This window comes from Equus asinus, chromosome 21 (assembly GCF_041296235.1).
Source record: "Equus asinus isolate D_3611 breed Donkey chromosome 21, EquAss-T2T_v2, whole genome shotgun sequence".
NCBI classification, from domain to species: domain Eukaryota; kingdom Metazoa; phylum Chordata; class Mammalia; order Perissodactyla; family Equidae; genus Equus; species Equus asinus.
In genome coordinates, this window is record NC_091810.1 from 52438765 (window position 1) to 52456450 (window position 17686).

General features: G+C 46.7%; 1 protein-coding gene across 1 annotated transcript; it reads right to left on the reverse strand.

Moving 5' to 3' along the window:
- Nucleotides 1–454: 454 nt before the first annotated feature.
- On the reverse strand, nt 455–16673 carry CCR9 (C-C motif chemokine receptor 9). Its single transcript, XM_014852428.3, has 3 exons — nt 16502–16673; nt 10146–10190; nt 455–2826 (listed from the first exon to the last, which is right to left on the reverse strand). The coding sequence occupies exons 2-3, from the start codon at nt 10164–10166 to the stop codon at nt 1738–1740; spliced, it is 1110 nt and encodes a 369-aa protein (XP_014707914.1). The 5' UTR covers nt 10167–10190; nt 16502–16673; the 3' UTR covers nt 455–1737.
- Nucleotides 16674–17686: the final 1013 nt, after the last annotated feature.

Sequence of the window (17686 nt, forward strand, 5' to 3'; positions counted from 1 at the left end):
ACCGGCCTAGGAGAAGTCATCCTCCCCTTGAGTGTAAGCGGTGCTTGCTGTCCTGGGGCCCACGCTGATGTGCTGGTCCCAGATCAATGCTTACTTGCCCCCGCTGTGCACCACAGGTAGCATGTGAAGGTAGTGAGGCCTTTGTATTCCCCCGGCTCTCCCTGCTGCTGCCCATTTTCTACTCACTTTATTTCTCACTAACATGTACTCTAGAAGTGGGCAGGGAGAAGGATAATGTGGCGGAGTCCATTACTTTTGTGTCCTCTTTGGAAGGGATGGCCTTGGCACTGAAACCAAAGTAACTGACAGCAACCTGGGAAGGTCAGATGCTTCCTCTGGAGCAAGTGGCAAAGCTGGGGTGGTTGATGGCGCCGCACTGATAGTCTGGGCCAACTGGGGACACTTGGGAAGTGAGTTTGACCAGAGGACAGAGAAAAACTGGCCAGCCAAGGTTGTCTTAAGGTATTTTGGAGATTTTATTTCCTTATCACAGTCTCTTATTCTTCATACTCCAATATGGCTATTTGACCTATAATTGTACACATTTAAAACACAGAGATGGCAAAGAAAGTGACAAGTCATGGATATTTTTAAATGGTCATTAAAAAGCACTTTTCTAATATATAAAATGTCTTTAAATGTGATAAATTTGCCAAAGGGCTAAAAGAAAGACACAAAGCAAAAGTGAATTATACTACTTTTTTTTTAGCCTAAGATCTAAGTTGAAAGCTTCTCAACATGTTAGCACTGTACAGTACGAAAGAAGTGTGGAGGCAAATATCACTCCAGCGGCCTCAGAAACAAGAAGGCCAAGAGGCCAACCCATTTTACAGGGAGCAGACAGAGCAGACCGATACAAAAGGCACCCGACGGAGTGAGCCCAAAACAGAGCCAGGGCCGGTCCCACCAACTCAGCTCTTAGTCTGCCAGCACCGACTGAGAGGACCACTTCCACGACACCGGTGGACGGGCTGAATCCTTGCCCAGGTCAACCCCGGAGCTGGGTGTGGAATCACAGAACCTCCAGCAGGACTCAGAAACGGGTTGAAGCCAACAGAATCCAGATGACTTGCTGGCATGGTCAGTTGCCCCAGGGACTCACTGATCAGTCCTGTCAATAGGTTCAAAACAGGAAAAAGGACCCTCGCTGGCCCAGAACAGATCAAGGAGACCAGAGGGGAATTAAATCTCAGGTTGTTTGGAAAGATTCTAGATCAAGAATCTATAAAGCCTGGCCTGGGTATCAGGCCCCAAAACCAGAAATTCTCCAAGATGGAAGTTTCCATGAAACCTTGTGCTTTCATGGACTATGGCAGTGGCCAGTGCTTCTGTGTCCCCTCTTGTAAGGGGTGGCATCAGAACTGAACCCACAGCAATTCACAGTGCACTGAGAAAATCAAAGACCCCTCCAGAGGTCAACCACGTTAACACTCGGGCAAATGGCAGAGCCAGGATAGTCTGCAATGCTGTTCGTTAGTCCTCCTTTGAAAACTGCAGTTATTACAGTCGGGAGCCAATCAGCAGTCTCCTGGGATGGCCGGTCAATTTTGAAAACTCTGGCTTGGCACATTCTGACCAAAAGTAATAATGTTGTCCAAATTCATCTCTTTCTGATTTTTTTTTTCTTTTTCTCACTTCCTTTTCCTTCTTTGGTTTCCCTTTGGTCCTATCAGTGGGGAAGCTATATCCGTATTTCTAATTACTTCCGAAAGGACCACCCACCTCATAGACAACCCCTCAGAGGGAGAGAGCTCCCGAGGTTGTCTCCAGCAACATAGAAGACAGCTTCAAGCTTCCCTCTCTCCTTGTAAACGAAACCCACTGAGCCTGGCTGATGCAACCAAAGTTCTTCAGGGTTTTCACAAGATCCCGGCGGAATCTCTCACCCACAAAAACGTAGAGAACAGGGTTCAGGCAACTGTGGAAAAAGGCAATGGTTTGAGTGACCTGGAAGCAGATGTCAATGTTGGTGGAAATGGCACAACTGGAAATGAACATGGCATAGGCGTCAATGGTCTGCACCAACAGAACACAATTATAGGGGAACTGAGATAAGATGAAGACAGTAAGGACAGTGATGGTCACCCTCAGGGCCTTGTGCTTGGATGACTTCTTGGCTTGAATGAGAGTGTGAATAATGATGGTGTAGCAGCAAGCCATGACTACAAAGGGAAGGAAGAACCCCAGGATCACCTTCAGGGTCAAGACAGTCGACTTCAGTTTGGTACTCTCATCACTAGGGTAAACCATGGTGCAGATGGTAATGTCAGATTCCTCCTTGATTTGGCTGTACAGGATTTCTGGGATGCAGAGCATGGCTGCTACCACCCAGACAGTAAAGCAAACCATTTTGCTGTACAGAAGCCTTTTCTGCCTCCAGGTCTGTGCTTTCATGGCCTGAGCAATGGCGATGTACCTGTCCACGCTGATGCACATGATCAGCAGCACACAGCTGTAGAAGTTCATCTTGTACATGCTGTTTACCACTTTGCACATGAAGGTCTGGAATTTCCACTGGTCAGCAGCAGCAATGGCCCAGAAGGGAAGAGTGACAAGGAAGAGAAGGTCAGCGATGGCCAAATTCAAAAGGAACATGTCGGTCATGGTCTTCACTCTTGTGCAGTACCAGTAGACAAGGATGACCAGACTGTTGCCCAAGGCACCCACGATGAACACGAGCCAGTACAAGGGTGGGAGGAAGTAGCTGGCGAACTGCCTGACGTTGTTCTTCTTACAGAATAAGTCAGTGAAGTTGAAGTTTGCATAGTCATCCACAGAATATGTGGAGTGATAGATGTAGTCTTCGGACATATCAAGGTTAAGCATCTACAAGGAGACACAAAACGGCATTAGGTCAAGGACAATCTTAGAGGTCCTGTCTGATGGCAGAGGCATGGAGCACTTGACCCTTCCAATCCTAAATGGCTATGATAGGACAAAAGAAATATGTCTGTAGAAAGTGGGAATTCTGAGAGCATCCGCTTAGATCATAATGGATATATTTATTCCACAAATATTTATTAAGCACCTACGATATATCAGGTGCTGTATGCATGTGAAAGATACGGTGGTGAATGAGTCAGACGTGGTTCCTGCTCTCATGGAACTTACCTACTCGTAGACGGGGCATACAAACAAGTGACCAATTACAGGATGCGTGATGAATGCTCTGACAGGGTAGGAAAGAGTGCTTCAGGACCACTGATGGGCACGAACTTTTATCAAACTAAGAGAAGGAATCTGATCATCCCTCTCCCCTCTATTCCACCCTCCCAAAAAGATCCTCAGGGCTCTTAAACTTTTCCGGGTCCAGATCCCTCTGAGTCTTCTGAAAGCCCTCTACTCCAGAAGCACCAACATACATCACACATGCGCACGTCCACACCTACACACTCACACTCGTACACTCTCACAGCCATGCACATACACAAGCACCAGAACAGGATACGTGATTTTCAGAGTCCCTTGTTCAAAATTTGTTAAGAATTTCAAGAAAGCAGAGGAGTAAGTCAGGCAAGTGGCACTTCTAAGCACGGAGACCTGTGCAACTGTACAAGTCGAACACCCATGAAGCCAACCCTCACAAGTACACATACGTACACACAAACACACAATGAACACACGCATTTACAGACACACCCACATGCGCACAAACATGCCTACACTAACGCTGGCATGCACACATGTGTACACTCACACACATGCACACTCACGCATACCCACACTTTCAGACACATGAGCACACACCTTCACAATGAGCGTGTGCACACACACACACCCTCATTACAATTTCAGTGGGTTCCTGCCCCGGAAGCCATCCTAGAACCCCTGCTAGGGGAGGAGGAAATAAGGGCTGGAGATGAGAACTCAGACAGGAGCCCTTGAGACAAGCCTGGGATGGGAGGGAATGGAGGAGAGGGCTTCGACATGGAGTGGAGACTCGGTCCTGCGTCTGCCACTTCCCAAAGCGGTGCTCACAGCTCCTCAGACGCCCTCACTCCCCACCCAGAGCTCCCTGTAGGGCTCCCACATTCCCCCAGGGACCACCAGCTCTAGCTCCCTCGCCCTGAGGCACACTCCTTGCCAAATCTCATCTCTACCTTTATTTCTCTTCAGACAAATGCAACAGTTGTTCAATTCGTCTGGATGCATTTGGACTAGAAGTAACCTCAAATCCACAATCGATTTTTATTCTGTTTTACATATTAAATATTTAAGTATAAATATTTAGTTTACATATTTAACTATTCATAGCGAAATAATACAATATCCTCTGCCAGCTTTCTGTTAGCTGGGTTCTCCCCATCTATATAAGTTATAATTTCCATCTGATTCTAATAGCTTCAACCAGCATTTCCCAAACCATGTTTGGGGTGGAATATGAATGGTTAAATAGTTGAGAATCTCTGCATATCACCTTCTTTGAAATTCACAATGCCTGTGAGCGTATCCAAGCCTCTGAAAAGGCCTGCAGAACTTGTTTTATTTTAATGGCACATTAGAGTAGCAAAGATTCTGCTAAGTCCTTCAGAAACTTTTGAATTTTGTTCAACAATGTTTCCTAAACGTATTTGAGCATGGGACCTCTTGCGTATGTTTGTTGAGTGCTTATTAAAATATCAGGACACACTGAGTTGACTGTTAAACGGCAGTAGGTGTCAAGAGGCTGTTGTCTCCTGACTTCTGAAGCTCTCATCAAGACCTGAGGGGCTGAGTCCATTCCATTTGGGCCCTGGCTGGTAGGAAGTACCAGGAGGACCCCAGGGAGGACACCCAAGTTGACTTGGACTACAACTAGGAAAATCTGGAATCTAGTCCAGACTCTGCCTGTAGCGTGTGACCAAGAGATACTTCTACTGCAAAGAGGGGGACCCTTGGGGACTGGATCTAGGAGATGGCTCTTTAGGACCAGGCAGCTAGAAATGGCCCGCTGCTGGAAGAGCTGAGCAAAACTCTCCCTGTTTTCTGTGTGCTTCATCCTCAGGCCTGATTCATCCGTTCTCAGTTTACATTTAAAGATTTCCCTTCCAGCCTTGGCCATTGTCTGGAAAGCGAGTCTGTTGGAAGGACAGAGCTCATGGGTGATACATATTTTAGTGAAGATGCCAGGAGAATTTGGCCAAAGCTGGACGTGGGTGCCAGGCATGGTCATGGCCCCCTGGGAAGGTCATCCCCTAAGAGGTGGGGTCTGAGTAGACTTTGAGCAAAAAGAAGCACTCTTCGGGCGGAAAGAAGAATATGAAGGGCGCGGAGACCCAAAAATGGGGATCACTGTAGATGTAAGAGGTTGGGAGGATGACGTTTTGGAGGAAAGTCAGTAAAACCATGCAGACGAGCAGGTGTCAACTGTGAATCCACATGATGAGTAGGCATGAAACTGCTTTCATAGGGGTTTGTTTTTTCACTTTTTTTTTGGTCAGATAGCTTTAATAGACTCTCACATGAGAATGAGCCCAAGGCTGTGAGGTAGGGAGGCAAACAGCATCCCCATTCACAGATGCAGCCCAAAGGGTCTCACAGAGGGGACCTCAGGCAGTCCCAGTGTCCCGAGAGACCCCACTGTCTCCACAGCCTGGTAGGAGGTCACTGCATCCCGCCTGAAGCACAAGGAGTGTGTTTTCTTGTTGGGTGAGGGTTGGAGGACCCAGTGCTTCAGCATAGAATTATATTTAGTTAGGAACTCCCCAGGCATGTTTTAAAAGTGGTTTTATTTACTCACAAAAAAACTGAATTTGTATAAATTTTGTCAAGACCGCATTTGTTGAGAAGACCAAGGTGAGCCTATACCATCTTTACAAGTTCAAAGCTTTGGCCATCTTAATGAGGCTAACAGAGCAAGAGTTCACGTCCCAGGCTAGAGGAATCCTGGATAAACATGTCCCACTCCTGTCAGGACTCATGGTCATAGCTTTGTACATGCCTGCTGGGTAAATGTCCTCTGGATCTTAGACACAGAATCCTTTGAAAATCTCCCAGGAGATGCACATGTCAATATTTACCAATGTGTTTTATTCACTACCTTTGGAATACCTGCTGCTATATTTAACCCTTGAGCTTCCAGGTCAGGGCAGGTCCCTTTTTCACATGACGGACACCAGGCTTCCAGGAGGAATTCGGAGGTTGCAAAGCCAGTCCTTCCAGCCTCCTTGCTCTCGGTGTTGTGTCCTAGAGACACTGCTCTTGCTGGAGAAGCTACCTACCAAGGCTGTTCTCACAGCCTGGGCCAGGAAAAGATCTGGAGAGAAGATGAGCAAAAGACCTGAAATCCACACACTTTCTACCCCATGTTCCATCGGAGAGCACACGCTGGAGCCATCTAGCGTGAGCACTTCATAGAGTGACTTCCCGCATGCTGCCCTGGCTTTATTCCCAGGGTCTGCAGTGAGGTGAGATCTAAGGTGCTGCCCTGTGCAGCCCACTCTCTCTGCTGAGGGGGAGGGGTCTCAAGGGTCTTGTCCGTATAGCCCTGCGTCCTGCACATTAAGACCTACCCTAGACCTTTATTTGGCATTTAAATCCACAGAAGGTATAAAGAAAGACTTTTATCTCTCCTGAAGAACAGGTGAGGGTTTTTTTTCTCATGAACCATATGAATTTTATGACTGATCTGGATTCCCTTTTTAAATTGGGAAGCTCAGCCAAATTTATAGCCCAATTACAGTAACCAGACAAGACCTTTTTAGACCAGCACCGTCTACTAGAAATATAAGGCAAACCACAGGTTAAGTTTGCATTTTCTAGTAGCCACATTAAAGAAGTAAAAAGAAACAAGTGGAACTCATTTTAATAATGTATTTTATTGAAACCTAACATAGCTAAAATATTATCCTTTCATTATATAAGCAATATAAAAATTATTGGGCTATTTTACATCCTTGTGTGTAAACTGAGTGTATTTTACATGACAGCACATCGCAACTGGAGCAGCCACATTTCAGGTGCTCAACAGGCCATATGGCTGGTGGCTGCCTCACCGGACAGCACAGCTTTAGGATGGAACCCCAGCTCTAACTCCTCTCGGTCTTTTCTCCCTATTCAATCAATTTCCTCTGACCCCATTTTAATTTACTTTTTTTTTCCTATTCTGTTGTACGTGTCCTCCTAAAGTGCCTCCAGTCTGTGATGGAACATGAAGTGGGCAGGGATAGGGTTAGACAGGGCCCTCTTGTTCCTAGAAAATGTCCTGGCCCTCCTCTCTGAAGGGGCTGACCAATTCTCATTCATATCTTATTGAAATGTCTAGAAATATCCTTACCGAAGGTTTCTCTTACTGTGTTTCTTACCAAACTATGTCGTTCTCAGACCTTCTTAAAAACATGAAGTCTTTACCAAAGCTACACCACTATTCACAGAAGTCTGAGCTAGATGTCAATTCTTCTTTCGCGTGAGGAGTGATCAGTGTTAGGGGAAGGAGAGGCCCGGACCTGGCCAGGACGGCGTCTTTGTGAAAATGTGACTGTCTCATTCCTGCCTGGACTGAGACAATGGCACGTTTACAGTGTAATTGTTCATTCATCCCACAAATACTTACTGAGCGCAGTCTATGTGTCAGGCAAGGAAATGACTTCCAAAGGACCCCATTTGTGTGGATGATGGACACAGAAATGGAGCAGGACACTGGCAAGCTCCCCAGCCCCGGGCCGGGCCCTCCCGTGAGGCCGGCAGATGGGCCGGGGTGAGGTGGGCCGGGAGAGCGCGAGGGCTGTTTGCTGCTCGCAGGTCTTGACGGCAGCTCCACAGCTCAGAGCCAGGGCAGCACCGAGCCAGGGCGCATTGTGGGACAGCTGTACCACTCCTAAGGAGTAGTAGGGGCTACTTAATTTGGGGATTTATTTCATTTATTTTGGATGATTTGTAGCATTTTGATCAAGGGAAAAAAATTCGTGCACAGCAGTCATAGATTTGAGTAAAGAAGGGAATGTGTGCAGCAGCGTGCCAAGTGGCCGGCCCAGGACTCGGCTACGGGGGCTGCTTCCTCCTTCTCACACAGGCTTTTGTTTCTGCTCAGGATAAAAATTTTGAAACCTCAACAGGTTTAGAATGATTTTGAGATCTTAAAGACCACCAGGTCCAACCCCCTTGTCTTAGAGAAGATGAGACAGAGGAGAGGAATAGAAATGTTCTGCACAAAGCCCTCAGCCGCTGGGGGGAGGTCAAGGTCAGGCCAACCCCCACCCTCTCAGTCTTAACCTGGGGCACTTTTAACCCCTTCGAACCCAAAGCCCTGCTCTCCATGTTCTGATGTTGTCGAAGTGGCCAGGACAAATCTGAGCTGCAGCATCTGGGTGCCCAGCACTCGGGACGCCCAGACAGAGCAGCTGTCAAGTGCCATTCCCCCCCACCTCCCCCGAAGACCATGGAGCAGCAGAGGACACCTGGCGCCTTCCTCAGCCCAGAGCAGCCAGGAGCTGCCTTTCGCTGGGGGCAAACCTCAGTGCACAGCCAGGGCAAGGGGCCTGCCTGTCCACTGATGGCCCTGGCAGGCTCTACCCAGTACCACAGGCCCTGGCTCCCATGCAGGTGTGTCCTCCTCCCCTAGGGAACCCTTGTACTCGGAAGCAACAGCCCAAGCATCCAGGGTTGTGCAGCTACTGGAGGAGGAAGAAGGTCTCCAGAGCTTTCTGAGGCCTTCCTCACTGACTCCTGTTATCTCTGGAAACCTCCACCAGCTCCAGGCCGCCTCATTCCCACCTCTGAGAAGAGGACAGGGCAGAGGGCAAAGGCTGTGTCCTACAAGGCTGTGTCCCCCATTCTTGCCTAGCAGCAAGGTGGGTCCCTGGGTAGGGGGATGGGATAAGAGGGAAGATGGGGGCAGGGCAGGAAGTGAATTCCTTAGGAGCAGTGGCAGTTGGCGTTGGCAGGAGCTACTGCCAGGACACTCTACCCTACACTTGGGGAAGTATTAAACCCAACAGTGAGACTTGATTCTCGGTGCCTTTGACATTCATCCACAGGAAGCCACCCAGTGAAGCCGAGAGCACTGAGAGCACCCTCATAGCCATTTCCCAAAGAATGTGGGAGTCGGGGCCACAGTGGTCCCATCTTTTCTGCATTTAAATGGTGCTGGGCGCCTCTGACCACAGAAGGTCATTATTGGGGTGCATTTTTTCCTCCATGGGGCTGCCTTGCAGAGTTTGGATATTTTCCAAGATCCCAAATGAGAAGACCGAATGACGGACAGTCTCCGGAGCTGCCCCGGCTCTGCCGCCCCAACCTGGCTGTTTCCACCGCATCAGGGATGAAGGGCAAGTTCTAACTAAGGAGAACGGAGGGGTCTAAGTCCGGTCAGGAAAATAGACTTACCTCATTGCCTCACCAGGACTAAATTCATTATCTTTTTTTGTTGTTATGGATATGCGACTGTACATATGCAATTCTAAACATCATTAGCATAGCATGAATGATTTACTTGAGGTCAACCATTCCAACCACAGCTCTCCACAGACCAGGGAAACCTATAATGTACTGAGAGGGCAGTTTGTTAGCTCCGCTAAGATGGCTTGATTCCAGTTATCTACATGTAAAACTCAGATTTCCCTTTGAGAAAAGCAAAATTAAAACCTTTCAATATTTTTGTGAGGCATTTATGAATATAGCAAAAGCATAAGAATTTTATTTGATTCTATAATTGATTACATTTGGCTATAAAACCACAAATGATTCTCTGGGTAATGACTTCACTAAATTTTGTTAGCCTCTTTGTCTCTTTCAGAAAAATATATACCATTATGTGTTTTTTGTAAAGCCTTCGTAATGTTACGTAAGAAATACAACTAAGGTGCCCACCATCGGTCTTTTAAAAAGAAATTAAATGGATGCTCTCTTGCCCTCTTTTGTCTGAATTTCAGAACAGACACATGGAACTAAGCACATCCTAGTTAAAGATCATAAAAATCCTTACATATTAATAAAATGCAAAATAGCATTTTCCTCTGCCTTCACAACATACCCCTAAGCACATCTGGCGCTCGGCGTGTGCAAAGCCCTCTGCACAGCGCATTGACCAGCCCTGTATGGAACACTGCTGAGCAGAGATCTTACCCTGGGAAACCACACAGAGAAATCCTCCCCCACAGTGGATTCCTTCCCACACCCCCAAATGAGGCCAGAAGAGAGTGCATTTTGAGGAGCGTGGCTGTACTCACTGTGAATTCTGTGGGGGCCATGGTGGGTCAGATGCAAACTTGCTTCTGGAAAGAGAGGACAGAAATAAAAAAGAGGATTGACTTGTCAATGAATAGTAATAAACACCTAAGATGGAGATTCAATGTTAAATCTGTTTGTTCTCATGAAAAAAAAAAATCTCAAGCAAGAGTTACAATCTCTGTCATAGTGATGTCAAGTCAAGTGGTCTAGATTGCAAAATCATCTTGGTTGTTTCCATAGAAATGAAAGACCCCTCCTCTGAGAACCCCGGGGGCTTTACCATTTGCCCAGCACGTCCGTTTCCATTAGTTCATTTTCTCTTGACTCAACTTCTCTATCAGGGTCTGTTTTGCTGAATGCCCCCAGCCCCCCATTTTATCAAGCAGGGATTCCTAAAGATCACAGGGCAGCAGTTGATTTGAGAATGCTCTGGGCCTGGACTCCACAGGGGAAGGGCGTCTCGGTAACCAGGTACAGGAACACGGGGGTGGGGTGGCTTCTGCCAGCATTGGGGTCCCTCTTTCAGAGGGGCCCAGCACCCAGCGCCTACCTGCACACTCGTTTACAAGCTCAGGGCAGGAAAATGGGCCATATGTTCTCTGTACCCCTGACTCCAGCAGGAGAAGGAAGATCCAGGGCTGTTTACCAAAGCAAAGGTAGTGCCCAAAGCAAGGGGCCCCGAGCTGACTGAAATAACGCTTGCTGTTGTCTCCACGTGTTTCGAATCTCTGTAAAACCCACTCCTATTGGACCAAGGGAACAACAGCCTGACTCTCTTCAAGGAAGGGGTCTGTGCCTGAGCCAAGCATTTCCTTTTACCCCTCTAGGAAGTATATTTCAAAGAAAGATGTCCAGCACTACACTCCGAGGTTCTAGAAGAAACTACACTCCTTCATAAATCCGTTCCTAACCTGTTGTTGTCCTTTCCGTAACACAAGGTCACGGCTCACCCTGCTTTCTGAAAGTGCAGTGGTTTTCAACACATCACTTGTGTTGAACGTGTGGTACAGCCATGTTGGGAAACCGTTTTTCAGTTTCTTAAAAAGTTAAATATAAACCTACCCTGTGATCTAATCATCCCACTCCTAAATATTTACCTAAGAAAAGTGCAATCGTATGTCCACACAAAGACGGACTTACGAGTGTTCCAAGCAGCTTTATTTGTAATAACCAACTACTGGAAACCAGCGAGATGTCCATTGGGTGTCATGAATGGATAAGAAACTGTAACATCCATACAATGGAACAGGAATGAGCGACGGATACACACGGCAACGTGCATGAATCTCAAAATCATTATGCTAAGTGAAGAAGCCAGACCAAAAAAAAGTACATACTGTGTGATTCTACTTATATAAAATTCCAGAAAACACAAACTCATCTACAGTGACAGAAAGCAGCTGAGTGGTTTCCTGGCAGAAGGGAGAAGGGGAGGGCAGGGCAGGAGTCCAGGAGGGGTGCCAGGGCGCAAAGGAGGCTTCGGAAGGCTCACTGTATGCAGTGTGATGGCTTTACAGGCGTGGATGTACGTCAGAGCTTAGATTCTGCACTTCAGATATTTGCAGTTTATTGTAGTTGGACCTCAATAAAGTGGTTGAAGTGAAGAAAGAGAAAAAAGCGACATCTGATGAAAACCTTCTGGGTTTCTTCTCTCCTCAGAATCATATGTAGCTGTTAGCAGGCAAGGGGAAAGGCAGCCAGAGCTGCCTCCTGCAGCCTTCCTGCCAGCAGCTTCTCAGAAGTGCCTTGTGCTGTTCTACAGAAACTGAGGGCTCAGGATGAACCCGTGGTTTCTTGTTTTGGTTTTCGTTTTTGTGAGGAAGATTGACCCTGAGCTAACATCCGTGCCAGTGTTCCTCTATTTTGTAGGTGGGACGCTGCCACAGCATTCCTTGATGAGCAGTGTGTAGGTCCACGCCCAGGATCTGAACCCGCAAACCCCAGGCCGCTGAAGCAGAGCATGTGAACTTAACCACTACACCACCAGGCTTGCCCCTGAACTTGTGTTTTTTAAGAGTAGATTAGATGAGATTGATGGATGGCTAGATAGATAGGTAGACAGCTAGGTAATCTGTGTGTAAATGTATATGCGTTTGTGTCTCATGTACGTATTTCCTGGCTCTGTCTGCAGAGAGGGCCTAATAGCAATGACACAGTAGAATGAGCACCTAGTGCCCAGATCTTGGTTTCTAAATACCTTTCTCCACCAAAAGGAACCAGGACTCCTTGGAGAAATGTCTGATTCCAGAGCTAGGCAGGGAAATGACAAGACTAACCTGAGCAAGAACATGCTCAAAGGATCATGAAGACTTATCAAAAAGACAGAGGAGCCAACTTGACAAGGCTCCTACTAGCCAAACTGAGGCGATATGAGCATCAACTTAAATAATGATAGCAATAATTATAGCACAGTCAATGAAATGAAGATTCATGAACCCATATTGAGGAACATAAATGAATAAATAAATAAATGAGCAGAGAAAGCTCTTCTTATAGTGCCAATTAATAAATATAGAAGGAATGATGGAATTAGAAAAGTCACCAATGGACGCTGAAGTCAGTGGGTGAACATTTGATGAGGAACAGGATATTTACCTCATCTCAAAGGATTTCCCCCCACATACATATTGTCCCATTGACTTTATCATTGTCTCTCTCCCTATTTTTTTTTTTCTGAATCATGCTCTAAAAAAATGAAATATTTTTTTAAATGCCCAGTTAAGTTTGGAAGATCTCAACTCAGCTAATTTACTACAGCTTGGGGAGAAGGGGGTATGGGTTTGGAGACATTGATCAGAAAACATTTCATGTATTTCTAGTACCTGTGGCTTATGTCACCTCCTTTTTACTTACATGAAGAGACTGAATATTAATCAGATAATATCTGAGAAAACGAATTCCCAAAGAAAGAAGCCGCATAAAGAAGAAAGAATGGCTTTGGCTGTGGTTAGTTATAACTAGTTTTAGGTTGAAAATAGGGATTGCTGATAATGATAAGGATAAGTTTGGGGAAAGACCTCTACACTGCTGTGGGGAGTATAAATGTTTGTGACCTTTTTTGGAGGATTAATCCAAATCTGGCAAAATTTACCAAACATAACAGCTCTGACCTAGCAGTGCACCTGCTGGGAACGTGCCCGACTGGCATTCTCACAAAAGAACATAAAGGTACATGTACAGGAATATGTTGCAGCCTCTTTTTTTTTGCAGAACAAAAAAACTGGAAACAACCTAAATATCCAGCAACTGGCAATCTTCTGATACATCCATTCAATAAACCACATATAACCAGTAAATAGAATAACATAGATCTCACACCAATACAAGCAGGTCACCAAGATAATTAGGTAAAAATGCAAGGTGTCGAAGTTATGTTGCATGATCTTTTAAAACATATATAACAGGTTACACACTTCGCTGCTGGTCAATACCGAAATATTTTCTGGAAGGAACTTGAACAACAATGACCAGTGGAAAGTGAGACTTTCATTTTTTCTTTTAGGTTTTGTAAACTATTTAAATATTTTACTTTGTGCATGAAATTTTATTTTAAGAACTATCATAAAAATAACTTCTCTGCTTTTTTGTTTTTTTAAAAAAATTAAGTCCCAGTGCTCTTTTGTTCCTTATACCTGTTTGCAGAACTTGTCCAAAGGAGGAACTCACAGCCTCCTCCAGCCAGCCTGGAAAGCAACTAGCACCAAAAAAACAAGTCTAGTCATTAAATTCGCTGAGGCTAATTTTTGAAATGTGAAATACAAAGTTGATCTTCCTTCCATTATCAATGTGTTCCTAGCTCAGAAAATTTGGAGAGAGCCGAAGAATAAAAATGAAACCTGTTCCTCCCTAGACGCCCCCCGACAAAGACACTGCTGGCGGCCTTTCTATTTCTCTCTACTCTTTGTCAGAATACTTTTCAAATATTTTCTTCCACAAACCCCAAAGTCTCAGAGATTGCTTTCGTTTTCTTCTTGCCCCTGAGAAGGAGGGAAAAACACAGGGTTGGGGGGGGAACCCGCATATGACAGAATATACTGAAAGCAAGGCACCTCTCAACGGTCTGTTGGGAGCACACTGGTGTTTGACTCAGCTCTGCCCCAAATCTCTCCCCTTACCACTCAGTGTGGCCTCATTATGGGCCCTGCGGCTGCTCAAATCTGAAAAGCCTGCCCCTGTTTTGCAGCAAAGTGGGGTGAGGTGGGAGGAAGCACAATGGACAGAAGTGAAAGCCCCCGTCTGTCCCTTGGTCCATCCCTTTCTGCCTGTGGGACCTTGGCAAGAAGTGGCATGCCCTCCCTGAGCCTGGGTCTCCTCGTCTGTAAGTGGAGGGGATAGCCCCGCTGACTGCAAGAGCTTGCGTCGAGGGTCTAGTGCCGTGCTGTGCTTGACTGCTCTTTGCAGAAGTCAGAGAGCTACATGAGAAGGAGGGAACACTCTTCATCCCACAGCTCACTTACTCAGAGTGCCTTGACACCTGATACACTTGCTTGGCTTAAACACTGTAGAAGACAGGAGCCATGTCCTCAAGAAGCTTGCGCTCAGGTACAGTAGATACGTCATGGCTGCAAATACCAACAATGGTAAATGCTATGAAATGCTTTGGGAATTGGGAGAAGGAAGTCGTGTCACCAGCACTGGGGAAACCCAGGAGTGCGTCATTGAGGAGGTGACATTTTTACTGGCCCTTGAAGGCTGGAGAGCATGGGGACATGCAATGAAGGGGGAGAACACTGCTCCAGGGCAGGGAAACATATCAACGAAGGCAGAAAGGCCAGAAAGCGTGAAGTGTGTACAGGGGCCTTGGAGGAAGAGGAAAGGGAGACAGCTGCAAATTCTCCAAAAATGGAAAGTCCCTATTAGAAAGTTAGCCTGGAACCCGTTACTATCCAATCGTCATTTTTCTATTCTCTACTGTCCTTAAGTAACCAACCTGAAATCAGGATGGAGCCACTGTGGATGCAGCAACTTCCCACATCCACAGCCCCCACTGCTCAAAGTAGCCCTGTGAATGGGATACAGATACCACTGTGAGTCAGAAGCGCGGGGCCTTACTTTGGTCTTTATCCAACTGGCTACACAGAGACTGAACCATCCCTTGCATTTTTTGGTAGCTCTGCTTTCTTCACCCTGCACAAAAGCGGGGGCTCTGAGCTGTCTATGAGACCATCAGCTCACCAAGCTTGGGTCAGGTGCCCCCATCCCACCTCTCAGTAGTCACAGCTCTGGGCTGGGGGGCTTCCCAGTGCGAGCCTGTGAGTGGGATGCACACAGGGGGCTTCAGAGCAGATAGACAGATATTGGAAGAGAGAGGCTGTGGAACTCCAGGTGTTGAAATGGCAGGTTAACTTTGGTTTGTTCAGTGAAGGGAGGGAGGAGACGGGCTCTCACAGACCGGTTGCTGGACCCGATTTCCAGTTCAGCGCTCACACCAACTCACCTGACACGCCAGCCGTCCAGGCAGCAACGGTTAATTGAGGACTAAAGAGGGGGCATGTTTAAAGGACGAACAGTACTCCTTGATGAGTCATTTAAAGTTAAGTAGCTTTGCTTTGTTCTGATTAGAAAGGAGCATTTTTACAACGTACCAAAAAAAAATCCCGAAAAAGCAAACATATGTAATGAAGAAAATAAAACTCCTTAAACACCCCTTTACCTGGGTTAGCCATCGTTAACTTTCTGAGATACATCCTTTTAGACTTTTACTCTGCGACACAACCTCACACACACACACACACGCACGCACACACTCGTAATGGTAAGGGAATCAGACCCCACAAGCAATTTTCCATCTTGCTTTCTAGGGACCAGTCTTTCGTGGACCGCTTTTAATGCTAGTTCCACATGGAGCTGTGTCGTCAGATTGGATGGCTGCTGAGTATTCCATTGTCTGCATATGTCCCAGTTCATTTAACCAGTCAGCTCTTGCTACAAAGTTTGCTAGTTTCTAATCTTTTCACTGCGACAAAGAATGCTGCCCCATACATCCTTTCCATGGGGCAATCTCTCAGACCCAAGGACCTCATGGGGACTTCACTCTCCCAACCCATGGCCACCTTCTTCTCACCTGTCCCTAGCACCTGCTTCTCCCTCCATGAAGGTACAAATCACAGACCAGGCTGCCTTGAACCTAAGCTTCACGTGTGTGGGTGGGAGGGAGGCTCATTACTCACCCTGGAAGCCCGGGAGGGCACCACCTGATCCGCCTTTGCCTCCCTCGCCATTTCTAGCAAAGCACCTGATGCTCATGACCACTGAACAAATGAGTGAAAGCTTGGATTCTAGGAGCCGTCGTGGCAGCACACAACTGAGGGCACAAGTGACACCGGGACAGAAGAGGAGGGAGGGAGATACTCACGGCGGAGGGCAGCGTGAGAGGCTCCGGGAGAAGGCGGCCCCACCAGCTGTGTGTCTTGGGGAGACGGCTGGCTTGCTCTCTGCCTGGGATGAGGGATAAGCCTTCTATGAGTTCTGAACAAACAGCTACCCGGTAAAAACACCAGAAAGGAAGCCAGGCCACCCCTGCCTGTGCTGTCACTGGTGGGGTGGCTCAGGAGGGTGGGGAGTAGGGAGTCACCAGCTGCAGCTTCTAGCAATCAGCAGAGTTGATGATTTGCAACTAGAAATGGAAAGCTGAGAATTGCAGGGCTAAGGGAAACCATCCTCTCTGAAGATGCATGTAGAGACTGATAACGTAAGAACAATTTCTTTTCCTAGACAGCACAGCTACTTACAGCGAAAGCCTTGTCAGGCTTGCTAAAAGTGTGCATTCATAAGCTTTCTTTGGGTGGTGGTGTCTGAACAGGCCTGTGAGGGATTAACATCCCCAGCACTGTCCATCACAGTGTAACCTTTTTGGCCATGACAGATGTACCTAAATCCTGGAGCCTGCCATCCAATACAGTAGCAACTAGCCACGTGTGCCTATTTAAGTTAAATAAAATGTAACTGGTTTCTTAGTCACACTAACCGCATTTCAAGTGCTCAACAGCCACATGTAGCTAGTGGCTACCACAGGTATAGACTATGCCCATCATCTGTGAAAGCTCTATTAAATGGTTACTTTAGAAAGTCATGTATGTGACACGTATGTAGGGACATGGAGTGCCGGGGAGGCACAAATGCCTTAAAATTGGCATCAAATACAGTCAGATTGTATTTTGACATGACCACTATACATCAGATACATTAACACTGATAATACATTTCATCTTACGAATCATGGGTGTTTAGATGAAATTTTGAAAAAGCCTAAACATACAAAATGTTATATTTTTCATGAAGCTCACAGGTGAAGTCTTCCCAGCCAAGACTATGGGGGGGCCCGCGATGACAATGGCACCCCCTGCGTCTCAGGGCCAGGGGCTGTGCCTGGCAATTGAAGGGCATTTAGGGAATGGTTGTGGGGTAGAAGCTCCAGTCCACAACCTGCACCGTCGACGACAGCAAACACCCAAGTTGATCCTCGTCGTCATTATGAAGAAGGTTTCTTTTTTATATTTGTTCTGGGGGAAAATCACAACTACACTCCAGTGGAGACGGA